Source organism: Epinephelus lanceolatus, chromosome 5 (assembly GCF_041903045.1).
Source record: "Epinephelus lanceolatus isolate andai-2023 chromosome 5, ASM4190304v1, whole genome shotgun sequence".
Lineage (NCBI taxonomy): Eukaryota > Metazoa > Chordata > Actinopteri > Perciformes > Serranidae > Epinephelus > Epinephelus lanceolatus.
In genome coordinates this window covers 10555869-10583783 of record NC_135738.1, presented here as the reverse complement: position 1 = coordinate 10583783, position 27915 = coordinate 10555869, and the positions used below count along the sequence as shown (strand labels likewise).

Genomic DNA, 27915 nt, shown 5'->3' with positions numbered 1-27915 from the left:
CCTACAGGCAAAGAAAGAAGCAGCTACAATTTAAACACCTGCCCCACCTGCAGGCAAGAGCGGTTGTAGCTGCTGCTTTGTTTAGTGTGTTTGATAATGAAACAATTATTTGTAGGTGAATCACAACAACCACCTTGATGAACTGTAACAGATTTACACCTACGGTTGTGGTGACATTTTAACGAGGTTCGGTCCATTTGATATTCAAATAATTCTAATATTAATCTTTAGATGAGGACACTACAAATATTATTCTGAAATAAAAGTGACTGCTGCAGGGGAATCCTGGCTGATAGTAAGACTCTTCTTTTCATCAGGGATGTCACATTTTGAAAAACGGGTTTGATATTAATAGCTAATTATTTTGACCTTAACATGCATTGTAACTGAGCACACTCGGAGCACAGAGCTGATTGTAGAATTGTCCCATTTATTTTATACAGACAAGTACATCCCTTCTCAGATGGCTGGCTAAAGATGACATGGAATGTTACAGTAAGATTTGTTTTCTTGCATAAAATCCTCACTGTTGAAAATGTTGCAAAAATCTAAGTGTTCATTCTTAAGATCAATAAAGCCCCGGTTTTTGCATTTGTTTTTTGTTTTTTTTCGTTAATTACATCATCAACACTATCACCACACACTGTACATCGACTCGGCCTCATCGGAGAATAAAACAAACTAAATTCAGAGGCAACACTGCAATTTTTTTTTTTAAATCTCTGTAGTTAACACAAGAGTGCAGCCAGTCTGTATGAGAATGGAGGGGGCAGAGGCGTAATCAGCTCACATGAGAAGCATACGATGATGCATATGAAGGTCGGGGTCATCAGCGTGGTCCGAGCGGTCCCCTGCTTACCGTGGGTTGCTTCATGTCACCGTAGATGGGGTTCACGTGGAGTACACGTCCGTGCGCTTGTGAAGCACGTGGGTCAAGAAGACACATTCAAGATTTCTTCATTATAAAAAACAAACGAGAGCGAGCCTGGTCAGGACTCTCCGTTCTGGACTCTGGAGACGGGTGGCTGCATAAAGTCTTTAAAGGGCCCCAGGGCCTCCTTCAGGGCTGAGCTCACCTCAGATGAGGAGCATGTAATGCACTCTACCAGTGTGGGGTACAGGGCAATCACTTGAGCCCATGTGTTGCCGTCCACTGCAGGCAGTAAACAAGAGAATCACAGAGCGAGAGGGGAAAAAAATACAAAGGAGGAGGAGTGGGGATGGGAGGGAGAGGAAGAAGAGAATATCAATTGTGATAGAAGGCAATCAGAGAAATCATTTCCTGGATAAAATTCCCACAGGCGTATGGAAATGAGTTTTGCTCTGAATAAAGGACGATGTAATGCAAACATCTTGAAGGGCACTTCAAAAACGTAATTTTAGAACGACTTCAATCTACCGCGGTTAAAAAATAATCATTTCTTGTAATTGACCTTGCTGGAAACGTAAACAGTTTTACCCAGATTGGAGATAAAACTCATTTGAAAAGTGGTCCCAACTGTACTCTGACACATTTATCTGAAATGAATAGATGATAGATACGGTGGCATTGTTATATTTTTCAAGCTTTTTCACAGCGTCACCTCTCTCTAAGATCTGTTTAATCCTTGACACAGTTTGATACTCACCATTTTCTGGCTGTGTCTTTTTAAGTGAGTCCATCAAAGTGCTGATAGCTTTCAAAACAAAGATAATCTCTGTCACTTGTTGCCTGGAACGAAAAAGACCAAGGACCTTCATTAGCTACAAAGACATACAGTACAGAGAGCCTGGAGATGTTACAGTTCGAGGAGAGAGGGGGAGAGAGTAAACACCTGATTTAAATATGTCTTTTTTTTTTCTGGTGAGAGCTGTTGAGTGCAAAGTTATAATTCTTTTAGTGCATCAACCCACTAAGCCTTTGAAAACCATACTAACCTTTATGAGATAGGAAAGCTTTAGCGCGTAAGGGGTAGAGAGAGAGGGGGGACGGCATTGTGACAATCCCTCCGCTTCACTAGGTGTGCCTGTTTTCCTGGCTGTTCTTTTTTTGTTACAGGATGCGGGTCAAGGCAGAAGGCTGTCATTAACATCATGAGCCACACCTAAGCCTGGTGTGCTTCATGATATAAAGGCCCAATCCCATTTCTATCCCTTAAATCTTCCACTTGGTATTGAGTGCCCTTGTTTGCGAGATAACCCTTGATGAGAGAAGTGAGAAATATTATGGTAGAGATCTTTCCCTAAGAAATGAGTCACCACTTCATGCAAATCGGCGTGGCGGATGTGCACGCGTAGTAGCGACGCAAGATACCGGTAGTTATTCAGGTTTGAAAATGCCGGCTCCAGCGCTTGTGTTGTGGCGTGTGCTATGTTTATTCTTCTCTGTCTGATGAATCAACAGAGAAGAAATGCTGGAAACAGGAGCCGCCTACAACGTCTTCTAGTTCTGATCGATTTTCTTCCGGTAAGTCGATTTGTTTAAATATTTTGATGCTGTGTTCAACCGAGTTGCTGATGAATTTACGCTAGTCCAACCACCTGTTGTTTGTATAGCCTACATTCCGATAGTACAGTAACAAATTGTACCCTAAAACCTGCCGAAGTTGCTGACTTCGCAACGTGTTCTGGTCGGGGCTCCCTTGGAATCTAGGGCGTGTTTTAAGTGTTGGAAACCACTTCCACTACCTCAATTCTGTTTTGGGGCACCACTAGCCTAAACGTGAACGCGCACAACCAAGTGCAAGCGGGTATTTCTCGGGGACTGTGGGTATTGGAACAGGCCCAAAAGCTCATTTCCACACACCCATACAGGCAGACATGACTGTTCACTGACTTTCACTTTTACTCAGTTATTTATCTTTTTTTTTTTTGTAAATGAATATGCTTTTAACGATTTATACACTCGTCTCGTCTCGTCTCCCAATATTGTTGCAGTCAAAGAGCCAGGATGTAACAACATGCAGCAAAAGGGCCTGAGTTGGATTCTGCCAGGTGAGCTAATGGGTGCCCCTACATCGACTAGCTTTTAAGCATTGTTTGAGCATGGCTTGGACAGAGAGGGACGAAATTTGTGATGGTGCGTCATTGCATCGCCCTGAAAAAGGGACAAAAATTAGCGCTTCCATTCTTGTGTCATTTTTCCACCACTGCCCGTGGAGCTTGAGCCAACAACTACCCATAACTCCTGCAGAGTCATTTGTCCCTGGAGTGAATGCCGATTGTGACCGTTCCCACTAAAGACAAAAGCCAGATGTTAGTGGGTGTTTGTTTTGTTTTTTTTCCAAAGAGAAAGGGGCTTAAGATTCATTTTCCCTCCACTGTACATGAGATAGGAGGCAAATCAGTATACTATGGTCATGATCATGCAACATGTTGAGCTGTAGCAAGCAGCGAAAATAGACGAAATGTTGCTCAAGAAATTAAATACAATCAAGTGGTCAGATTTATGAGAACTTGATGGTGTGCTGTGGTTGGGTTATGGTGTTGCATTACAGCCACGGGAAAGACCTTCTCCTGCTTGTATCTTACAAACAAACTTTTATAATGTACAATTTATAAAAAGTATTTGCTGTAAAGTATGCAGTTTTACAAATACATCAATATAAGAGTACTCCAGCTGTAGCACAGTACTCCTATGACAATGTGCGACTCATGATGGACAGTGAGGGGGATTAAAAGGTCGAAACTGACGCAGCAGAATCTGAGCATGTGAGCTGACAGGCAAAAACTGCACACTAAACACCAAAACACCTCCCCCCATTTCATGAGTTGCTCTAAAAGTACCCAGATACCAGAGCTATGCTCAACAGACTGAGCAGCACAAGACCCGAATTGTGGAGCAGATCCAGAGATATCGTCTTTTATGCATCATTTTTCTCATGTTTTTCTTTTATCTTGTTTCAATGTACCAGTATTAAAAATAACCGTGATATATACATTGAAATATTGATATTGTGTTAATAAAACACATATGATAATATCATGTAAATAATCCAGCGCCTCTTAAATCACTTCCGTTTGTTCTTGCACTGTCTCCCTCTCCCAGCACCATGCGGTTTCCTTTTCACCATCTGTTAAGTGTAACTGCTCTTTTTGTACAGTTATGGTTACTGACTCTCTCTCCGCCATGCTACACTTGATTTTGAGTGTAATTCATTTGCCAAAAAAGAGACAAAATGCAAAATAAACAAAGTTAATAGCATTTCCCCCCCCAAAAAAATCATGATTATATCTTTTGGCCATGATAATCTTGAAGTGAAGTCTGATATTGTGCACTCTCCAAGATCTGTAAACATACTCCGATGTGTAAAATTATTCCACTCTAAGTCTAACACAGATTTGTAATACACTGGATTTACATAGCGCTTTTCAGGATACTCAATAAGATGAAATAATCAATAGGGAGGTAGAGAGGGAAATAATGCAGACAGGGCGAAGTACACTCATTTTAGAGGTTATAGGCAGTTTGAAAAGGTGTGTTTTGAAGGTTTTCTTCAAGGTGGAGAGTGAGGGGGAGTCTCTGATGTCTTTAGGGAGTGAGTTCCAGATGGTGGGAGCAGCAATGGAAAAGGCCCTGTCCCCCCAGGTGCGGTGGTTAGTCCTGGTGGGGAGGGGCAGGAGGTTTGCATCAGCAGACCTGAGAGTGCGGGAGGGAGTGTGCTGGTGGAGGAGCTCAGACAGGCTTCATAGGTGATGATGAGGAGTTTGACGTGGATATGCTGGGGGGTGGGGAGCTAGTGGAGGTTATGAAGGACAGGGGTTATGTGGTCGCGGGAGTGTGTGAGAAGACGAGCAGCTGAGTTTTGGATATACTGTAGTTTCTTCAGTTTTTTGGCTGACAAAGCATTAAGGAGACTGTTGCAGTAGTCCAGTCTGGTGTTGTATGACGTGAAACCATTTCTTATTTTTCATATTGTATATAATTTGCTCTTCAAGCTGTTTTTTACATGCTCTAATGACATTATGCAATCCATGATTTTCTCATTCTCACATATTTTAAATCTCATTTTAAAATATTTTGTTTAAAATGTTTGAATTTAAGCAACCTTGCAATTGCTTTTAATATGTACATCATAACTATCCTATTTTTATGAACTTCCCCAAACACCCATTTGCTATTTTCTGTGCTGATGGCGCAATTTCCCCTTGGGAATCATTTAACGTTCATCGTTGCTTAGGAGGCAAAAAACAGAAGCGTGTTGCAGAATGAAGCGTTACACCCAACACTTAAATAAAGTGCTAGTGTGCAAAACTGGAGAAATACAGTGGTTTTGTGCTGTTTACGAGAGAGAAAATGAAAAATGATGGATGATGGGTGATGGATGCATAGCTGGAGCTGCGGTGGTCTTGGTTTTGCATTGTGAAATGTCTCAGTGGTAAAATGATGTCGCTAACAAACACCAGTGTTCAGAGCTGAATTTCTGATTTTAGTCTGTCATGAAACATGAAAAAAAAAAAAAAAAAAAAAAAGGTGCGTGGGATGTACCTGGGCAGGGGGCAGCGTCCACTCAACCTCTCATCCTCTACGTAGCGTCGGAGAACATCCTGGGATCTCTTGAGCAGCACAGAGAGCGCCATGCGGGAGATGTAGCCCTCCTGCGGGGTGGACACCTTGTTGCTGAAGGAAAACTGCAGCAGCGTCTCAAAACACACCTTAGAAAACTCCTCCCTCATCCGCACATCGATCTCTGCCTCTGTCAAGGGAAAACCCTTTGCATGTTAGACATTCTGCTGACGCCGCTTGCCAGAGTGATTTACAATGAGTGGACAGACGGGGCTTTACTGTCTTGAGGAGTTTGACAGAAGCCATTGTTGGTGAGGAGCCACAGGGAGGGCTTTTGCAACAAACCAATGACTAAATCTTTTCAGTATGATTCCAGCACTTGGCCAATCTCGCTGTCCCATCAGGGATACAAAGTAAACAACACAGCTGAAGTCAAATTATTTTAGCTGCCAAAGTTGCATCTTACCTGTAAATGAGGGAGACTGAGAGTGAATGGAGCCTCTATTGAGCATAGTCATGATCTGGCCAACAAAGTCTTTGGGGATGAAATTGGCAAACGGTAAAATTTCTGTGCTGATCAGCTGGACCACCTAAAATGAGGAGGACACAAAGCTGGTGTTGGCTCCCACACAGAATCACACTGACATGCTGGGGGCTAGAAACAAGTATTTACCTCGACATCAATCGCTTCATTCTTCTGAAATTCCTGGATGGACAAGTTATCTGGAGGTGTGCTATAAAAGGGAAACCCCAATGAGTTTGGCACTCAGAGCTTCGAAATTATACATTCTAAACTTTAAATGTGTAAAGCTGTACCTTTTGGTAAAAAGAAAGTCTTCAAAGGCATTGGCTAACTCTGGCCACATGGTGTCGAACTTTCCTGATGAGGCGTGCTGGCGTGCCACCGGCAGTCCAATAGACAGCACCTTGAGCAGAGATGACACAGCAAGCTTCCAGGTGCTCTCTGATGGACAGGCATACTTCAAACCCAAGGGCATTCTTAAAGTCTGAAGGGTGAATGGAAAAAGAGGAGGAGGAGGAGACAGCAACAATAAAACATCATGAGACTCAAACACAGAGTAAGACTTCAAGGTAAAACCAACTGCAGCGCCCTGCACACCTTTCACCGTCCTCTTTCATACTGAAATGTGAAGAGACTTTAATTCATAGAACAAACATCAAAGCAGGAAACAGTTTCTGCAGGTAGTGGTCCTATTCGTTCTACAAAAGCAGACAAAGTAATAGACTGTCGTTTTGACAAAGCCCTCTTTTCAGAGAACAGCTGGGTTCCCCAAGGTTGAGATTTTACAAGTATTGCCTTCTTGTTTTGGAGACAAAAAGGGGTGGGGGCCAGATTTGGATTTGTCCACTGGGAGGCTTCATAATAGCTCCTTGGCAAATTAACTCTCCTCAGTTTGAGGTTTCTTTTAAACAGACTCTGGGAAAAGAGCAGTTAAACGCAGGTGTCAGAAACCGGGTAAAATAGAAGACTCAGTGTCAGCTTTAAGAGGTCGAGGCTTTTAGTGACTTGCACTGACAAAATCTTTTGGTTTCTGAGAGACTGCATTCAGAAAATACTGATATTTGGCACCAACTGCACCTCACATCTGCTGCACTGAAGATGTAAGCCTTGAGATCAATACTGCTGGACACTGACTGACTCCTCAAGACAGCTAACAGAATTAATTATTTCAAAACATACTCACAATATTCAGTTGGCATATTCCTAACTGATTCACAGTTAGCCTGTTAGAGGACATGACATGACTACGACTTCATATCCACAATGTGTCTGTTTGTTAGAATCTGCAACACCTCATGGTATTCAATATCCATATAAAACGTGGTGCTCTGCCCTAGTAAGCAAATGGAAAACACCTGTTGTGACATCACTGATAGGACACGCCAGAAGTTCAACTTGCCTAAAGGTTTCATCCCACAGATAGCAGTGCAGCAGCAATTTCCTGTCCTGTGTGATTCTGTGTTTATATACTCTTAAAATTATAAAACCGTCTCATAACATCACTCCACACTTTCTGACTGCACTGCACAGGGTTCAACAAATACTGGTACTCAAAGGGCTGAGAGTTCTCTAATTGCACTATGTATTGTGACGTCTGTTTTACAACTTCGTGTCTGTTTACTTCCTGTCAACTCCACGGTAATGTTACCTTCACCTCTGACCTTGGTGATCAAAGTGCTTTTTCATCCCTAAGTTAGTTACTTTGGCTTTGTTTATTGTTAATAGTATTTCACCTTTTGTATTTGTATACAGTGTTTTTAATTATTTCAATAGCAAGGTTAGCCAGTCAGCTAGCCTAGCTGGCTACTAAAATGAAGAAAAGCACTGTCGAGTTAATGAAGGCAGTCAGCTCTACGGCCCTTTCCTGCTAGCTTTCGCAAAACGGTGTATTTCTGGCAACTCTTTAAAGCACCAAGTGTAACAAAGAGTAAACTAACGTTAGCTAAGCTCTGAAAATCAGGCTAACGTTGGTGCTCCACTAACAATACCAATTACACTACATACAAACACAGAATGGCGGCACAGGTTAGCATTGTCGCCTCACAGCAAGAGGGTTCCTGGTTCTAACCCGGGGTGGGGGAGCCCTTCTGTGCGGAGTTTGCGCGTTCTCCCCGTGTCAGCGTGGTACTCCAGCTTCCACAGTCCAAAGACATGCAGGGTAATTGGTGACTCTAAATTGTCCGTAGGTGTGAATGTGAGCGTGAATGGTTGTCTGTCTCTATGTGTCAGCCCTGTGATAGTCTGGTGACCTGTCCAGGGTGTACCATGCCTCTCGCCCAGTGTCAGCTGGGATAGACTCCAGCCCCCTGTGACCCCCAACAGGATATGAAGTTACAGAAAATGAACGAATGAACAAACACAAACGGTAAATCCTATCAACAATATGTACAAAGCTAACTGTGAAAAGTTAAGTAACTAACGTATGGATGAAGAAGTACATCCATATATATACAAAGGTCTGAGGCAAAGGTAACATTGCTGTCAAGGTGACAGGAAGTAAACAGACATGAAATTGTTAAAATGAATATACAGTACAACTTCAATTAAACACCCAGTCTCTCTTATTAGCCCGGTGTGGCTACACATTTTGACAAATAAACGCTTGTCTAAATTAGACGCCTGGTCTGGTTGCCAAGCAGTCGGATATATAAAACCAGGTTGTTGGCTACCTCAAATTATGTGTCCATTCCTCATCTACCTTGTAGGTTATTCATACTTTAGTCAGTAAGAGTTCATCAAAAGGGTGTTTCATAAAGTTGTGAGTATTGTTTTAATGGGGTAGTGTTGTTGTGTAAGTATGCCGGGTCCCGTAATCCTCAAGTACCATAATTCACTCTGTCTCTGATGCCCTCTGTCAGAGCAAGATCAAATGAAGGATTCATAACTGATATATACGGAAGCGTATTGCATTCACTTGACAAATAAAAGAAGCGCTGTTTTTCTGAGTAATTTTTTTCTGTTTATCTGAGTAATTTATTTATTTTTCTGTTTTTGGTGTAATATTTTCTGTTTTTCTGAGTAATTTTTTTCTGTTTTTCGGGGATTTTCTTTTCTTCTGTTTTTTTTTTGTGGTAATTTTTTTCTGTTTTTCGTGGTAATTTCTTTTTTTCTGAACGAGGAGACGAGATACTTCAAAATCTCGCGAGAAGCTCCCACCTGGCACCTGCTAGTGACCGCTGCCTGCGTTAAGTCGACAAACTAATGATAACACCATCTATATGACTTAAAGACAAGAGTATCTCCCAGTGTCTCAAACCCAAAACAAAGTAAAACTGGATTAAACTAAACAAGCGGGTCATGTTTGCTTCCATTATATCAAGCTCTCAAGAAAGAATGAAAGAGGCTGTTGTTATATCGCTCTCTTAACTCAGAAAAAAATACTCAGAAAAACAGAAGAAAATTACCGCGAAAAACAGAAAAAAAAAAAATTACAATGGAAAACAGAAAAAATTACTCAATAAAACAGATTTTTTTTTATTTGTCAAGTGAATGCAATACGCTTACGTAGATATATTATCTGAAGCCAGTTTTAAACAAGTAATATTTATACTGGTTTAAATAAACAATCTGATTGGATTTCCCAATCTTTGCTGCTTTGCAGTTTTGTGTGAAAGGAATTAAAGGCCTGTCTCACATAGATGCCTGTTATACAAAATATAGGCCCGTTGATTTCAGTGAGTTAAGCAAACAACAGCCCGGACTATTAATTGAAGTTTTATGGTATGTCAACCTACATTATGGAAGTAAATAGTTGAAAGTGTAGAAACATTATAACCTAATTGGGCTAGTTTAAAAAAAGGTGCTTTGATATTGGTAATAAGGTTTGATCATTAACCATTTTATTTTAAAAAAAATCATTGTTTCTGAGTTTTTATAATAACAATACCAGAAAACAAATTTTCTATCAATTCCAGATCTTTATTGGAAGTCTAGTGATCATCAATACCAGTCATGAGGAAAATACCTTAATGATGTTCTGCAGAACCTTCTCATTGATGACAGCTTTGTGGCACGCTGTTTTATGGTACAGGTCCACCACCACCTCCAAGGAGCGCTCAGCAAAGGGCACATAGTTTAAGGCAACCCATTCTGCCTGTAGAAGCAACAGGATTTAACAAGAGGAAAGAAAAACAGGAGTGGATGTTACTCAAACAAATCTGAATACTGTTATTTCTACTTTCTGGCAGAGCCACATTGAAAGCAGTTTTTAAAGGCACACTTTGTATAAGTACACAATTAGCACAGATATTTATTTGAAAGTTGCAGTGGCTATTAGTCTGCTTCAAGTTTTGTTAGGCTCATATGACCACAGCCGCAACGTTACAGCCAAACAAATGACTTGATGCTACAAAGTGTGTCTTTAAGAAATATAAATCGAACCACACGTGTGCTTATGAACAAAATCACCAAAGAGACAAAATCAACTGAAAATGGAACGGCACAGGGGCTGTGCACACAGAGGCATAACCACCAGTTAGTGGCAGGCAGAAAAGGGGGAGCATGGAGTGAGGAGACGCAGATGAGACGTGAAAGCCTACCATGCGGTGTGATATCTCATCTACCGCAGAGGGTAGGTCGTCACCATTCAGCACAGCTTAGTAAAACTATAGAGGGGGGAGGGGTCTGAAGGAGATGATGGAACTCACCGGTGCAAAGAGCTGGATCTAAAATGGTTATCCAGTGAGTAGTCCCAAGAAACAGAATGAGAGAAGATCGCAATTAATCTGCTGTTTTAAGTTGTGTCGAATTTGCAGTGGCTTGTTGGTTAAATGAGATTCAATAACCAGGACTGATTTAGGGGAAAAAACCACACTCACTCCTAGCACCAAGGACATTTGAGGCAATCTGACAACCCTGTGTAAAAGCCAACAAGGCAATAAAGACCACCCATAACATCTGTTTAGCTGGGTGGGAATTTTGTTTGACCCTCGCACCCTTAAACAATTTAAACAGATTCAGATTCAGATGGGGCTGAGTCTAGACCCCACATGCAGCACTAACAGACTGGCAGTCAGGATTTGAGACATGAAATGTGTAACATTTCTTAGCATAACTGCACCAGCCTGCCTGTGTTTGACTGAGACAAACTCTCAGCATTCCCCAGACGACAAAGCACCTGCTGGATTTTGTAGGTATCCGCAACAACAGTGAGTAAGAAAGACACTGATAACAGAAGAATGCTGTGAAAAGACTCCTCCATTCTTGAGAAGAAATGAGAATTGTTTGTGGTTTTATAAATGAAGTAATCTTGCTCAAGATCACTGGGAAATAAATGTTTTTTTAATGAATCTGAACTGTGATTGAACTGGAAAGTAGTGAAACTTTCCTCTGGTGTGCTGCCAGCAAGATGAAGCATGAGGGAGGGAATATAAGGAAGAAATGGCTTTGGGCTACTGATGGGGGTCTTGAAGAACCTGTCAGTCTCATGAATGGGTCATGATAGGGGCTTCTTAAGACTAGACTGAAGGAGGGAGGGAGGAGGGGAGATGCCTCATGAACATCAAAGAAGAGGGATGATCTTGTTGAGAATGGCTGAAGAGAGAAGGGCAATGGATAACAGTGTACACCATCCAACATTTTAATGAAACAAACTGGAGAAAGGCACAAATTGCAAATGAAAAACCAAGCAGGTAAACAGCCAATTCAATTTTCCCCTACCTGGTTGTATTTGGCATTGGCCACGTGTTTGGTTTCCATCCTGCCGTACTGAGGAGGCTTGCAGGAGAACTCCACGAAGAGTAGCAGCTGTTCAAAGATGGCTGGGTACATGACCTGCAGGTTCTCCGGGCCCACACAGATGGCCTGCAGCAGGGAGGATAGGGAGGAACAAACACTGCTGACTTCCACCACGGGACTGCATGTTGCATAATTTAGCAGACTGACACATTGTTTCCTGGACCGAGTTGACACAAAATTGGAAGAAATAACTTTTGGTTGACAGGGGGAGTGAGGGTCTGGAATACACAGACATGGTATTCATAGCGGAGAGGACTGAGGTTGCTTTATCAAGTCAAAGTATCAATTAAAGATACAAGGAAATGTTCTGTCCTAATTATATTATGTGTATCATAATATCAGGCATTGCTGAAATGACTGATATGCTTCACATTTGTTGGTTCCAACTCATCAGATGAGAGGATTTGCTGTTTTTCTTTTTATTATTTGAAAAACAATTGTGGACTCAAAAACAAAACCAGCGATTTGAAGACATGCCCTCAGGCTCTGAGAAATTGTGACAGGCATTTTCTGACATTTTAAAGACTAAAAAAACACTATATTAATTACAGGGGTTAAAGCAAGAAAAAATTTTGTGCCTGAAATGTGGAGCATGGAAGATTTGTGTGCCTGAAATCTGAAATCTTTTCAGGAGCGGGGGGCTTGGTGTTGCGGTCACAAAATGAAGAAATAGAAATGTATGTGTTGCAAAGGAATGTGTTTATTATCAAAACGAAGAAAAAGATTATAGCTTTAGTAGTTTTTCAGATTAAACTTTTATAGCTTAATGAGTTTATAAATAAAGATTAAACTTTCAGTGGTTACCAGACTTTTTGACTTACAGCTCCTACATCTCTTTGTTGCCTTGGTGCTATTTATTTTTAGAAGCTAAATCATTTAGGCTGTTGGCAAAATTGTATCGCGCTTGATGTGAATTAAACAGACAGTTATGTCGAAATTTCGCCTCTGGTCAAGCATGTCATCATTGAAATGGATCATATAATGCTGTGGTGGTGACTTTAAAACTTCAGCATAGAGGACTTTTATCGCAACTTTGGTTTCTGTCTGCTTTCTGTTACCTTACCTTCAAAATTACCGCTGGCTTACTGGAGCCTCTCCTGCTCTGTCTGAGCTCTGTGTCTCAATGTGACATGATGTGAAAGCATGCACAGGCATCAGTGTTGATTGGCTATCACTTGTGCTGTGTAACCAATCAGAGGGGGCTGTAGGCGGGACATTGTTACAAAGCCCAGTGGAGTGGGGACTGCAGGTAGGGAGCAAGACGGCTGTATCAGAGCCAAAGGAGCGAGTTTTAAAATACATTTATTTGATTGGTTATCGATGAAAAAACATCCGATGCCGATTACGGTAAACAGTAGGTTGTGTTTACTCGCACAAATCATTTTCCTGGTTCGCACACATATATATATATATTTTGGAGTGAAATGCTCGCACTGCAGAGCACTTCTGCCCGTGCCAGACAGAAACTTCGCCACGCCAGAAATCCGGCACTGTGCCGGAGAACTTTAACCCCTGTAATTACATGCACAGAGCTCATAGAAAGGTGTAGAATAAAAGCATTGCTTTCCCTAAAAAAAAAAAGGATTGTGAGTTAAACATTTTAAAATTTTTGACGGGTACAAAATGAATATTTTGTTTACCTCTGTGTAAGATGACTGAAGTTTGGTTACTGCTTCTAACAAGGCTTGCGAGCCAATAGCATATTAGCGATTAAGAGTCTTCATAGTTGCAAGTTGAGGCGGGAGGCGAATGGTCAGTCAACGTCTGCCTGGTTGTCACAAGCTAACGCAGCAGCAGTGGCTAACATGTAGCCAGTAAACTCACACTGACACCAACACGGCTCATCTCTGTTGTTGCACCTGTTAATAACTGTTGGGTAACATTAGCCATGTCATGTCTACAGTTAGCTCTTTAATCATGTGCATGCAGGTAGACTCTGTTCCTGGTGAGGAGCTCACACTCCTGCAGCATTAGTCTCCTAGCCGGAGATGGATGCTGAGGGTCCGCATGGGTCTCATGATAAACAGAGAGCGAGAGCAGGGTAAGTCATGAGAATAACGTTACTATGAGCTGGTACAGAGTCTCACATGCTCTATCATAAAATATGCAGGTTGTGCAATGAACTGGCAACCACTGTTGCTTCAAGCAACAGCGCTGCACTGACATTATGTAGTGGAAGGGGGGGTTGTGACATGTAGTTGCAAACGTTATCAGCAGCACCTTCAAGAAGTCACTCGCAGCACTGGAATATACTGGATAAACACTGGGTTAAAGCATTAGGACGACTCCCACACATCACTGCAAATTTCTTTGGCAGGGGGGTAAAACTTCTTTGAATGATAATGTGAAAATACCTGGGGGCCTGCCACTTCTTGCATCATATTGGTTATTTAAAAAATAAAATCACATACAAATGACAAACACAACTGTTTTATCTTTAAATGAAAACTGCTCCTGAAAGCAGTGGCCCCCTCTCTTGACTTTATCTTTCTTTGCTGCGGCCATGTCTGCTACCTAGCAGAAGTTATCTGGTGTTAGGTAACTGCTGGTTTAACGTCTGTTTATGAAAACACATTAGCTCCGCCTGCGTATGATTGTCCTGCCATTGCAAATGCAAAGTGACCAGGTTTGATTAACCAATACTGTGTAAACCATATGTATGTTTTGAAAGACAGGCTGAGGGCTGTTTAAAATCGATCCGTGGGCCACAGTTGGCCCCTGAGCCAGACTTTGGACATGACTGTTCTAAGGAATAACTTTTGGTTTACTTGGCTCACTGCATTTTAAGATTTTAAGATTTTACTATCTTTTAAAAATTATTTCTGAGAGTGTAAAGAAGAGTAAGAGAGGGGGGGATGACATGCAACAAATGTCCCCTGCCTGATTCAAATCAGGGACACTGCGGTTACATGGTACGTGTCTTAGACCCCTTGATCACCATGACACCCCACTTGGCTCTTTTTTCTTATTCATCATATGTTAAAAGGCTCATGGTTTGCTCCCATATTTTTGTTTCCTGACACTATATTGTGCTTTACTCACCTTCTGCAAAACATCCAGGGCGATGAGCACCGCTTCCTGCAGGCTGGTGAGCACTGCCTCAGTGTAGGAGGGAAGAATGAAGGGCGAGGCATCGCTGCTAATAGGCACGGACACGGCCCCATGGAGGATGACCCCCAGCTTCTTCAGATCCTCCATACTGAAGTTGGCTTTTATGTGCTGGTAGAGCGCTGGGAAAATCTGGATCAACGCTGTGAGGAAAGGCTGGCTGGGGATGAAGGAGAACTTCTCTGTCGGGCCACTAGGTGGTCTTGTGCTGTCCGTTCCTGTTCGATACCACGTGTTCCAAGCCGACCACCACAATGCAGAGTCTTCCAAGGCTGACTCCTCCCCTGGGGGAGGGGCCTGCAGCTCCGCGCCGTTGTATCGTGTCAGCCGCTCGACAAGTGAATCTGAACGCACCAGGGGTCTGCCAGGACCGGATGCCAAGAGAGGGTCGATGAGCACTGGGGGGACGCCCATAGCAGCGAGTGCGTCACCTGCTTTATCTGAGTCTTTAACAGGTGTAACAATCTGTAGGATCTCCTGAAAGCTTTTGAGGGCAGCCAGCGAGACCTCGTTGTTTTTGCTGAGAGCAGCTGACTGAATGTGGTTCAGCAGCACCTCCCAGGCCTCGAAGAAATCACCTGCAGATTCACAGCGCAATGATAAGAGAGTGTGAGACTGCCAATTAGCAGCCTTTGTCAGCTGTAAATAAAGTGTGACAATTATGAATTTGATATGTGAGGTTTCAAACCAACAGAGGCAAATAACAGGAGTTCAAAGAGGCCACATAGTGAGAGCTGTGCCAGAACTGCAGGTGTATCAGTCGCAAACACAGCTTCCCGTTCATATATTTAGTTAATATGAATATGAGCTTATTTTGAATGACATACAATCATCCTAGGAGGCCCATACGGTGATATTATATTGCCAGCAGCAGTTAGTCATTTTATCTCCGCTTTATGTAGGAAGAGCAGCGTTCCCCTACGTGATTTAATGTGTAGTAGGCTGGGAATGTGTTGTATATTATGAGTCATCTCTTGTAATTTGGCACTGGCTAAAATGTTCGGAGGGATGAGTGCAGTTAATGAGGAGCTCGTGTTTTATCATTCATATCTCTCTGGAATGTTAATCTTGTCCGTATGGGGCTTACCATGACTTAATGTGTGGTAATATAGCAGTAAAAACAGCCGGGCTGTGTCTGAACTTTCGCTACACTTGGCAGAGGCTTATGAATATATTTTGATATGTAATTTGCATCGTTTACAATTCTGTGGCAGACTGCAGCAGTTTGTCATAGTCTACCTCAATGCACAACAGCACTGGATACAGTGGTTAAAGGGATAAATCGGATCTGTTGAAGTGGGGCTGTATGAGGCACTTATCTATAATAAAACATTAATTTTAGCTTGCTACACATGGAAGTAGCTGTCTATCGCTGCCTGGATCAGTTAGTTAGTTGGTGTTACTGTGTGACTCTGTTGAATCCAAACCTACTCTTTCAAACCCCGAAGTCACACAATAATGCAAACTAACTAACTGATAACGGCAGCGGTAGACCAGAAACTCCTGTGTTAGGCACTGAGTAAATAACTGTTTTTCTCAATGGAGTCTGGCTTTTAAAGGGAGCAATATAACTTCTTCAGTTCCTTGTCAAGAGTAGACTCACAAGTCAGTCTTTAGACGCTTTGCTTAACTAAAGACTGATGACTTTCTCCCTGATTTTGTGTTTAGATGGGCGGATACAATTTCAGAGTTTAAAAAAACTCCCTACGCTGCAGAACCAATAGTAGATCCGCAGGGCGGTCCTTCGGTGGCTCGCTGAACTCTTGTGCTTGTAAACATAGTCCAACTAGAAACGCGTGTAGCGGTACAAAATGGCTCAGCCGCGCTAGCAGAAAATGCCGTCAAAGTTAGTGGATGTTTGTTGTGTTTGGGGCGACATTCTCGCCAACTAAAAGAAACAAATAACACATAATCTTTTACAAGGCCATGACTCATCCGTCTGGCCGGACTATAGAGGGAATCGCCTTGTTGTTTACAAATACTTCCAGGTAGAAAACCAGCAGAGTTTAGCTAACGTTACATATATATACATATACATATACATTATATATATATATATATATATATATATATATATATATATCACATTTTTCACATCACTATATCACCGTTTAGACTAATCTGATGTTTGTAAAGTCTGTAAACACAATGATTGAACAAACACTGCTATTTCTGTGTGCAAGTTTAGCTGGGCTAACCGTTAGCTGTTAACGTTAGCCGTTAGCGGTGTCTGTAATAACTCAGTAACTCAATAAACGATCTGGAAAAAAAATATTTTTCCAGCAGATATCTTAGTTACAACATGATTGAGCTAGCAAAGCAGTTTTGTGTTGTTATGTGTGGTATTTATTCAGTTTTGGGAAATCACGATGTCTAGAAAGCATCAGACTGCAGCTGACAGGGACAGCTAACAGCAGCAGCAAAGCTAACATCAGGACGTCATCTGTTAAAAGCCTCCCGTTGTTGGATACGACATGAAACTACTCCAGTTAGCTCAATCATGTTGTAACTAAGACATCTGCTGGAAAAAAATATTTTTTTCACGGATGAGCACACATTTGATAAAACGGAGTTAAATCTCTCGGCATCCATTTTCAAGCTCTCTGTGTGTTTGTGTCCTTGCGCACGAGAAAAGCGGGAGCGCACATTTCCGGGAAGGCGTGTCCTTTTCAAAAATGCAAGAGGCGTTGCTTTGTTGCCGGCCGTTTTCGCCGGTGTGTTAAACACACTTTAGAAAGGAGTGTCCCCAGACTATCAGAAGGCGGAGATCTCTGATTGTCTGGTGGCGAGACTATGTCAAGAGGAGCAGTCTGATGGCATTGTAAGGTAGTGAAAATATTCCAAATATAGCATACACTTAAACTGATATAGACTGAATACATTTTGCTGCTGCCCCCGTCCACTGCAGTACATTGCTTAGCTTCCGTGTTGGTACACCTGCCTGCTTCTTCGAAGACTGACCTGGACTGTTAGTAATAAACTGACTATGGATAAGGATAAATACCTCATATAACTCCACTTCCAAAAATCTAAACTACCCTTTTAAGTATCAGAGCAGATTGCGCCAGGCTTACCTAACTGCTGCAGGAGATACCGCCTCGTATTGAAAATGCGTGCCACCCCTGCCAGCGTCAGCACCCACGTCTCCGCCCACTGTTTTTCAGCTGTGTCGCGGGAGTGGTGAATGAGGATGTTCCCACCACCAGACTCAATCTTCTCCTTGTCTGCTGTGGTGGACGATGTCCTCACACAGTCTAGCAGGTGGAACAGTACCTAGTGGTGACACAAAGATAGTTAAACCAGCAGGAAGAGCTCCAAAGACAGCCCACTGAGAGTCTATGATCATTTAGAATGAGATAATAAATACAAAGTATATCTCTAAGGAAAGGGAGGTGTATTTCAGCCCCTTTATTGCAGTAATATTTTGTACAAACATTACTGATGACAGCCTCCTCCAGTTTAACTGAATCAAAAGACAATTACACATTCTTGCTTACTACCTTCCAGACCACAATATGCCATGTTGGCTGCTGCAGCAGCGTCCCGTGGGCAGCGATGGTGGAGAACAACGTTTGCCCGGCGCTTTTGCGCACAGCAGGCCGTGGGTCGACACACAGTTCGCCCAGCTTGGCGTACAGGCACAGCCACAGGCAATCGAAGGGAGGGGCAGGGTGGAATGGCCTGTTCAGGGTCTCTCCTCTCTCCTGTGCCTGCTTCTGCAGAGCCTCCTCCTCCCTCTCCAGCTCCTGTGTGATGGCTTCGCCTCTTTGGAAAAAGTAGTCCGAAATGTTCCACTGTGGGGAAAAAGGGGAAGTGGGGGTAGAGAGCGCGGGCACAAATTGGAGAGGAAGGTTAGTAAAATGCTTCTGGCAGTTCAGCTATCCTATTACCATAAAGTAATCTCGCAGGAACTGCCACACTCCAAGAGAAATAATCCTGCAAACCACAGATCAATATCGGGTTTGCATGTCCTGAATGCAGTACAAAGTATCTATGAGATGTCAGTAGAGTGCTTAAGTGCTGGTAAATTAGATAAGACAATGCAAAACAAGGAATTATGTGATATAATAATTGTCTGATCATATTATACACACTGTGTTTCAGCTTTAAAACTACTGGAGAAGAAAAGTGTCCAACCTGTCGATCTGTCACAAACAAATTTCTTTTCAATAATACTTAATACAAGGCAGGAAGTTTCTTTAATTTCTGTTTTTAATTTATATAACTTTGTTAGTATAGCTGCTTCACCTTTAGTTGCACACATGCACACCTGTATACTGACCACTTACATCATACTATTCTACTTGTGGCCTCTCAAAGTTCCGTAGACCAACTTGATAAAACGTTTTCTGAGCATTTTACAGAATATAATGCATCTTAACATAACACTTAAAAATAAAGACCACAAGACAAGTCATTTCACCAATAGGCCAATGGAGGTGAGGCTGATGTTGAGCTCTTGGTTCTGCAGGCCGAAGCTGCCGGCTACATCCACTACGATCTGGAGGCACGTGCAAGGCATGGTGGGCAGGAAGTCAGTCACCACCAACTGCAGGCACTGGAAGGCTGTTCGGATCAATGACTCGCTGAAGGGAAACAAGACACACAGCGTGCTCTGGTTCACTGCAGATTCTTGACTTGCTTGCTTGTATAATCGTAGTTACAACAGAAATGTAGGGTGACTCTCACAGAAGAAATGTTAGCATTTAACATATAATATGAACTACTTCAGCACAGGTAGAGCCCTGCCTCCTTTGTCCATCTCCTCCTCCTTCGTGCTCTTACCCTTGATCATTGCGGATGGCTCCTATGACACCCAGGACGAGGGGCCAGCCGGGCCCCAGGCTGTCTCCCTGGCTCTGCAGGATCTGCAGGACGCTCTCCAGCTGTTTCTGCCTGATGTCTGCGTGCAGCACGTTCGACAGCTCCTTCAGGGGGTTCAGCAACAGAAGCTGCAGCCGCTTGGGGACAGGAAGAGGGAGATGGTAACTGATTTGTTAGGTGACAGGCAATTATCTGCTTAGAGTAAATTCTTACTTTGGAAATTTTGCTATTGCACTGCATAGTGCATACATACAACTCATACATTCAACATTTAGAACAGTTGAGTGTGGTGCATACACCTACAGTCATTTTTATTGAACTCGCTTAGTTAGTCACTTAGTTGTCAGTAGTGATTTTCTGGGGTTGACTGTTACACTGACCCATAGATTGTATAAAAGAAGTGGATGTAGCCTCAGGGTTTAAAAACTGAAGCCAAAGCGGAGTGCCTTAAAAGGGATAGTGCACCCAAAAATAAAAATTCAGCCATTATCTACTCACCCATATGCCGAGGGAGGCTCTGGTGAAGTTTGAGAGTCCTCACAACACTCACAGAGATCCCAGGGGAGAGGGGGTAGCAACACTACTCCACCTAATGCAGGCTGATGGCGCCCCAGATTAAAACGTCCAAGAACACATAATTGAAACCACAAATATCTCCATACTGCTCGTCCGTAGTGATCCAAGTGTCCTGAAGCCCCGACATAAAAAGTTGTTTGGAAAGACATCATCTGAACTCTCTTTTTAGCCTCATTGTAGCCTGTAGCTCTAACTGCCTCTCTGTGCACTGAGCTCACGTGTGTGCGCTTGTGGCTTAGACCAGCGAAAGCACGTGAACACACAGGAAGGCGGTGCCTATGTCTCACGGTCTCGCGCAAGCGCACACACGCAAGCGCAGTGTAAAGAGAGGCTGTTAGAGCTGCAGGCTACAATGAGGCTAAAAACAGAGTTCAAATGACATTTTTCCAAACAACTTTTTTATGTCAGGGCTTCAGGACACTTGGATCACTACGGACGAGCAGTATGGAGATATTTTGTGGTTTCAATTATGTGTTTTTGGACGTTTGAATCTGGGGCGCTGTCAGCCTGCATTAGGTGGAGTTGTGTTGCTACCCTCTCTCCCCTTGGATCCCCGCAAGTGATGTGAGGACTCTAAAACTTCACCTGAGCCTCCCTCGGCATATGGGTGAGTAGATAATGGCTGAATTTCCATTTTTGGGTGCACTATCCCTTTAAACCCACATTCTCTCAAATAGCCAGCAGGGGGCGACTCCACCGGTTGCAAAAAAAAGTCTGGTTGTATGTAAGTCAATGAGAAAATGACCCAACTTCTCACTTGGTTTATTACATCAGTGAACATTTTCCTCATAAGTTTATGGTCATAATCTTTAGCTTAACGTCTTCTTCAAAACAACATGATCTTCATTGTGCAAATTATGTTCCCATTTAGAGTAAAACAGACAATAAAGCAGGGTATGATGTAGGGCGTGGCTACCTTGTGATTGACCAGTCGCACCATCTTAATCAAATGTGGCAACGGTCAAACTTGAGGCTTCAAAACAATAGTCCACAAGCCAGTGCATGACGTGTCGGTGTTGACGTCCATTATTTTTATACAGTCTATGTACTGACCTTTGATTTAAGAGTTCGCTCATTTGCAAGTCAGTGCAGATAATTTATGGCTTCTTCTCACAGAGTTGTTAAATGTGAGTCATGGCAGCCTTTTTCTTGATTTGTTCTAACACACTGCATAACCCCACGTCAGACATACAGACATGTACAATCTAAAGGGAAAAATAAAATAAATAAATCAGTGTGGAAACATGAATGCAGATGCCTGAGAGGGTCATTGTTATGGCTATGAAAGTGCACATACAGTAGCCATTTGGGGCATTTTGGTCTTTTCTTCTGAGAAAAAAAAAAAAACTATGAGTTTTGAAGGTCAAAATGGTCCTCTAACGTTTGCATGCATGATTGAAAATAAACCTTGACTCTGTACCACTTAAACAAATACCTTAACCCCAATTTCTATTTCCAGTTTTTCGTATTATAAATCATAAAATGTTTGGCTGATTGCATTATTTCAACACAACAACACATAATTATAAAAGCTTGCCCCGACTGCAAGAACGGCCTTGAGGAAGTCGCTGCATTGTGCGTTTCTACAGGACAGCCATCATTTGTATGACTCTGTGCTGTTTCTATTAACCTCCACACAGTTCATCTGCCCTCTTTTAGATAAGCTCCGTGCCATTCCCTTTATCTGTCTCACTAAGGTGAAGGTCACAGACTCTCTGTTTGTGAGTGACAAGAGAAAATGTCTGTGACATTTCTGTTTTGCACATTTTAAGCATTTGGCACACACACTCTTATCTATCGTGACATACGCTGCAACAGTGGAGGAGATTTCTCAAATGTTAGCATTACAAACAAACAATATTAAGGAGTGAAACCCGGAGAAGACAAACAATACAGCCATCTAATAAAATATTCCTGACTCCCTACAATATTTATATGAAAGAGGAGGACTAAGAGTAAAGTAGTAGTTTGTGTTCCACACTGTTTTATACATACAACCAAAGGTATCTGTAGTGTCAGCTACCTGATTCTGGGCCAGAGGAGGGTCATGCTTGTAGGCCAGTCCAGCCTTGATAAGCGCCGTCAACGCCTCAGCCCCCCACTCCCTCATCCTAGAGTTCGGGTGCTGGCAGACCTGCAGGACACATCACACAGACACACACAGATGCAGACACATGCGCACGACGGCAGATCTGACGCAGAAGGCTGTTCAGAACAGTGTTTCCCAGCAGTGTTCACAGTGGGTGGGTGTGAAACAAGTGGGTGAAATTAACCACAGTCTGTGTGATAAAGACTGGGATCCCCTGTGATCACAAGATATGCTGTGACAGACAGTGTAATCATGAAAGCTTGGATAGATACACACAAAGAAGCTGGGCTCAGCAGAGAAAAACACACTATCGTGATACAAATCACGTCTTGTGCTTTAAAGATTCGGAGTTCGCTTGTGGCCCAAATTAATTATCTTTCGTCTAAGAGGAGGTTTGTCAAACAACTTTTTACTTTCATGGTGTGAGACTTCTAAGAGGAGAAAACTTTGTGTTGCTTAGATGCATAAATGGAGACAGCTAAGTAGATACTATAGCTGTATCCCTTCAGAACCCAGATGGTCCATGTGTATCCATTAAATTATTTAGCTTCTGTCATCTTAATCTTTATCATAATACACATCTGTAAACAAAAACACAATAAAGGTGATGCTATTATCAAATTTCCTTTAACATATAAAAGCTCTAAATTTGAATTTGAAGCCTGCGAAGAAAGTTAAGCAGAATGTAATCCAAGCAACTTTGGAGGTGCAGCTTCAGATTCTGTTTCTGTGACAAATCAGAGCTTCACACTGCCAACTGCACACAACAATGCAAGGTCAAACACTGGTAGCAGGAGCAAACGCACTGTGGACACATTTTTTACACAGCAACCCCTCAACTCCAACATGTTCATGCCAGACTGAGAGGGCGAGAGAGCAGACCGTGGGGAGAAAAAAAAGGAAGGAGATGGGAAAGACAATGATTACGGAGGAGGAGATCTGAACTTACCTTCTGCAAAACACACAGGAGGGCAAAAAGAGAGGGGGAGATAGACAAAGAACATATGAAGAAAACCTCCAAACACACACCTTTACACACATAAAAACGAGAATCCTTTCAGAGATATGAGGACGTGGGTGCCAATAACTCCAGAAAGTGAAGTATGAACTCAAGTTATCGCAGTTTTGCCTTCTGTATAAAGCACTGTACAAACAATGTAGTTAATCCAAAGTGCTTTAAATCACATCTGAGAGTAACTGCTATATGAAGCCAAGGCTATTGCTGCATGTGTGCACACTGTCGTCTTTCATTTTAAAAGAGCAGCATAGGCAACTTTAGAATGTATTTGAGAAGATCCCATATGACAGTGGTTCCCAACCGGTGGGTCGTGGTCCAAAAGTGCGCCGCAGGTCCATTCTGGAGGGACTGCAAGTGTTTCGCAAATGTGTCAAATCTGTAATAGAAACACTTTATTTGTAAGTACAGTGCATTTTCAGCACAGAGCTTTTATTTTAAAGTGCCATTTCCTGCTGTAGAGTGAGTGACTAAAGGCCCGTTTCTACTGAAGAAGTTCCTGGTACTATTTGGAGGGCAGGAACTACTACAGGAACGTCCTCTCGCCCGGCCCTCTCAACCGCCGTGTCTCCACTGAGAGAGCAGAGTAGGAGGAAGGTTCCTGTAAAGTTACGGGCTCTGGATGTTACGTAATCATTGCGCGACCATTTTGACCTGGGCGACGTAGGGAGGTAGTTAGCTGTTAGCCGTTAGCGGTGTCTGTAATAACTCAGTAACTCAATAACCGGCCTGTGTAAAAAAAAAAATTCCCAGTGGATGTCTTAGTTACAACATGATTGAGCTAACTGGAGTAGTTTCATGTCGTATCCGACAACGGGAGGCTTTTAACAGATGAAGTCCTGATGTTAGCTTTGCTGCTGCTGTTAGCTGTCCCTGTCAGCTGCCCCTGTCAGCTGCAGCCACTGATGCTTTCTAGACATCATGATTTCCCAAAACTGAATAAATACCACACATAGCAACACAAAACTGCTTTGCTAGCTCAATCATGTTGTAACTAAGGTATCCGCTGGAAAAAAGATTTTTTTCACGGACCGTTTATTGAGGTACTGAGTTATTACAGACACCGCTAACAGCTAATGGTTAGCCCAGCTAATCTACGATAACCATGTTATTAATTACAAAACATCACATCCCGCCTTGAGTATATCCAGTCAGCACCAAGTAATTCCCAAGCCCCAGCCAGGAGTTTCTCAGGGCCGTTCTGAGTACCTACTCCGAGGCAGGGACTTGTTTAGCCCCTGTAAAAGTTACGGAAATCTGTCCTTTGGCACGAACCAACGGCCCCGGCTCGTAAAATTACCCCGAAGTTCCTGCGGTGGAAATGGGCCTTAACTGACAACTACTAGACAGAGACAGCAAACTAGCTCGACAGCATAGCCAAATGCAAGTATGATGCTTAATATGTTAAACTGTTTGGACCTTAAACAAAAGAAATCTGGACCCCGTTGCTGGACCAGATGGGACCCACTGCCATATAACGTACATTTAAATATGAAGGAAGCTAATAATAGTGCTATGACAACCATCTAAATTAAAAAAAAAATGTTCAAAGCATTAACATGCGACAGCTTTGGAAGTTTAACCAACATGCAAGAACAAAAAGGAAAGAGGGAAATCTCACATATACTACAACTTATTGAACATTATTAAGTCCTTCACTGTGCGTTTATCTTTTTTTTTAGTACTAATTAATAACTTTCAACCCTTCTTTAGCTCATTCAACTATTTTTCCTCATCATGACTAAACCACAGCGCATATGTGCTCCAGACTCCACGGAAAAAATGCCATTATTAGAGCCTTGGTACTGAGTAACGTAACCAAAAGGGTAGAAGGGGGCAATTTTGACATTCTTTTAAGTTCTAGCTTTCTATCATTATTATTATTATAGAGTTTGGTTCCAAATATTTTCAATGACATCTTCAATGAGATCATCAGCACTGGAAAAAGTGACAATTGCTATAACCAGTTTTAGACAAACTGGAGCTGGAGAGAAAAGCTGAACAGGTCAAATACCTTGAATGCATATTGTGCTAGGTTAAATAAAGTCTGATGAAAGTGTAACCTGTAGAAATTAATTACATTTCTTAAGTGACTAAAATGATATAACTGTATGACCTTGGTTGACAAAATTATGCCAAGTTTATGAACTGCTACTTTCATCTTTCACTGTGCTCAAATGAAAAGTGGTGACACAGAATGCAGCTCTTTATCTGCACCATGTGGGTGTAGCTCTAAATAGACGTTACCTCCAATAAGTGGCCGGTTAGAGGTCTCCACAGGATCTCTATACGGTCCATGTTGACAAGGCCGGTCTCCAGCAGCTTGGCAACAGCGAACAGAGATGGCTCCTGAAACCAAGACAAGAAAACACACAGGTACAACTTTATCTATATGACAGACAAACAAGGCAACATCCAATTCCTGTATAATTTTTATAAAGACTTTTTCTAGCCAACATTTGACATGTTACCAAAGCCACATAATGACATATCTAAAATGTCCAGGCACCAACTTTCCAAGTCCTAAAACGCAGAAAGTCTTTACCTTGTTGTTTCCATAAGCCATTTCCATGGCTTCCAGGGAGAGGGAGCAGAGAGCGTTGATCAGGTGATGCAGGGACACATCATCCAGGTACCTAGATCACATAAAAAAAAAAACACATGTTGCATATTATGTGTGAATATTTTTGCAGAGCACAAATAGTTTCAATTACAGGAACCACTATTCTCTTACATACAGCAATACAGAAAGAGAGTTATTCTTCAGGTCAGTCCAATTATGAAGATGAACATCTGTTTTCCAAACCACAGTATAATTATTCAAGCTTGATATTTTATCACTCATTATGCCTAAAAACTCCTCCGCAAACAACAAAGGTTTACTGAATTTACAGACACAAAAAATGGCTGTTTATGCCATATGGTTATTATTAGCTCTGAGCAGAAAATGTAGCCCAATTAACCTTTACAAGAAAAATATATTTCTTTAAAAAACATCTACTGGACTATTTAAAGACACAGGGTTGAGTAATTGGAGTTTTTATAACGAGTCCTTACTGGGAGCTCTCAAATAGTCTGGACAGGATGTTGGAGATGACGGGCAGGTCTGTCATCACAGCTGTGGTCAGCACCTATGTAGGTTAAAGACACAACCACAGCCAGTCAGCTCATCGCCTTCAACAACAAGATGGGAAAGCACATAGCACAATGCATGCTCAACACACAGTTTCTTAAAATTACTCACTGTACTTGGGCCCTCCACAGCTCGACCAGGCTTGAGGGCACCACCCACACCCGGTTTCAGCCCCAGGATCCACACTAAGTGCTGAGAAGGAAAAAAGGAGAAGCTGAAGGAGAGTTGGGAAGAGGAGAAACTACATTTACATCAACTGACAAGGTCATGAAATGTGCGCTGATGAAGAAAGATCATTCAGTCTAATTAAGACAAAACTAAATTATTTCTTGTCTGTTTCTGTAAGTGCTACAAAGCATGCACGAAATGGCACCAAAACAAGTACAGCAAATGTTATTCTTGGGAGATAATATCTTTTTTAATAAGCAGTGTATGCAAATGTCACACGCTTTATTTAGAGGAAGGAGAATACATGCACGTGCGTGTGAGAAAGAGAGAATGTGGACTGCCTGTTTTGTCTTGTCTAATTAGAAAAGCATGTGTGGTTACATATTACCAGGTGGTACCAGGTGGTAACAGTACCTGCAGCGTAGCCAGTACCAGCTGCCAGGAGGTGCCCAGCACGGCGCCGTGGCAGTGGGCCAGGTTCAACAATGTCCGCATGCACTGGATGTTCTTGGCAGTTAGCTGACAGAGGGACAGACATTTATATTACGGTGAATATCAATACACGTCACAGAGTGAAATGCTATATATATGTTATTCAGTGTTTCCCACAGGTCTGAAATATACTTTTGGTAGTAGCTGATGAAAAGGGCCGGATTACCTGCCCGTACGAACATGGCCGACCACATGTAGAAAAAAACAAACATGTAACCTTTAACGCAATATTACGAACTACTGAATATTTCCATTGATTTCATTTACATTACATCATTCTGCTCTTTTCTAATCGCAGGTAGAGCTAATCTGTCTGCATGTGAGTTTATGTGTCAGTGTGTGTGCTCATCTGTCTTGCTCCGTTTAGATACCCCAGACAAATATATGGAAAAAGCACAGAATTTATTAAACACAGTCTCAAACAGCAGTGATACTGAGCTATTTTTAATAATAAAAGATTTTGAAATTTCATCCTGTGGGGTAAAAAATTGGCAGAATTGAAACTCATTTATCAAAATTAGATCATTTATATCAGTGGTTCCCAACTGGTGGGTCGTGGTCAAAAAGTGGGTCGTGTGTCCCTTCTGAACGGACCGCAAATGATTCACAAATGTGTCAAGTTTGTAAAAAACACTTTATTTCAGAGTACAGTGAATTTCCGGCACAGAGCTTTTATTTTGAAGTGTTGTTTCCTGCTAATAGAGTGAGTGACTAATGAACAGCTACTTAACAGACACAGAAAACTAGTTTAACGACATGGCCAAAC

At 42.2% G+C, this 27915-nt stretch overlaps 1 protein-coding gene across 2 annotated transcripts in view; it reads right to left on the bottom strand.

Moving 5' to 3' along the window:
- Nucleotides 1–412: 412 nt before the first annotated feature.
- Nucleotides 413–27915, bottom strand: part of mon2 (MON2 homolog, regulator of endosome-to-Golgi trafficking) — a 62802-nt gene continuing 35299 nt past the window's right edge. The window contains exons 16-35 of one of the 2 annotated variants that reach the window (XM_078167688.1): nucleotides 27072–27176; nucleotides 26601–26681; nucleotides 26414–26487; nucleotides 25902–25992; nucleotides 25604–25705; nucleotides 22276–22386; nucleotides 19638–19813; nucleotides 19276–19438; nucleotides 18353–18646; nucleotides 17927–18125; nucleotides 14787–15430; nucleotides 11667–11810; nucleotides 10655–10672; nucleotides 9973–10101; nucleotides 6302–6492; nucleotides 6159–6219; nucleotides 5952–6075; nucleotides 5468–5675; nucleotides 1629–1711; nucleotides 413–1153 (exon numbers count right to left, since the gene is read on the bottom strand). In XM_078167688.1, coding sequence (XP_078023814.1) covers nucleotides 990–1153; nucleotides 1629–1711; nucleotides 5468–5675; nucleotides 5952–6075; nucleotides 6159–6219; nucleotides 6302–6492; nucleotides 9973–10101; nucleotides 10655–10672; nucleotides 11667–11810; nucleotides 14787–15430; nucleotides 17927–18125; nucleotides 18353–18646; nucleotides 19276–19438; nucleotides 19638–19813; nucleotides 22276–22386; nucleotides 25604–25705; nucleotides 25902–25992; nucleotides 26414–26487; nucleotides 26601–26681; nucleotides 27072–27176 — 3162 coding nt within the window. In that variant the 3' untranslated portion in view covers nucleotides 413–989. The remainder of the gene's footprint in view (nucleotides 1154–1628; nucleotides 1712–5467; nucleotides 5676–5951; nucleotides 6076–6158; nucleotides 6220–6301; nucleotides 6493–9972; nucleotides 10102–10654; nucleotides 10673–11666; nucleotides 11811–14786; nucleotides 15431–17926; nucleotides 18126–18352; nucleotides 18647–19275; nucleotides 19439–19637; nucleotides 19814–22275; nucleotides 22387–25603; nucleotides 25706–25901; nucleotides 25993–26413; nucleotides 26488–26600; nucleotides 26682–27071; nucleotides 27177–27915) is intronic. The other variant, XM_078167689.1, reaches the window with a different exon arrangement.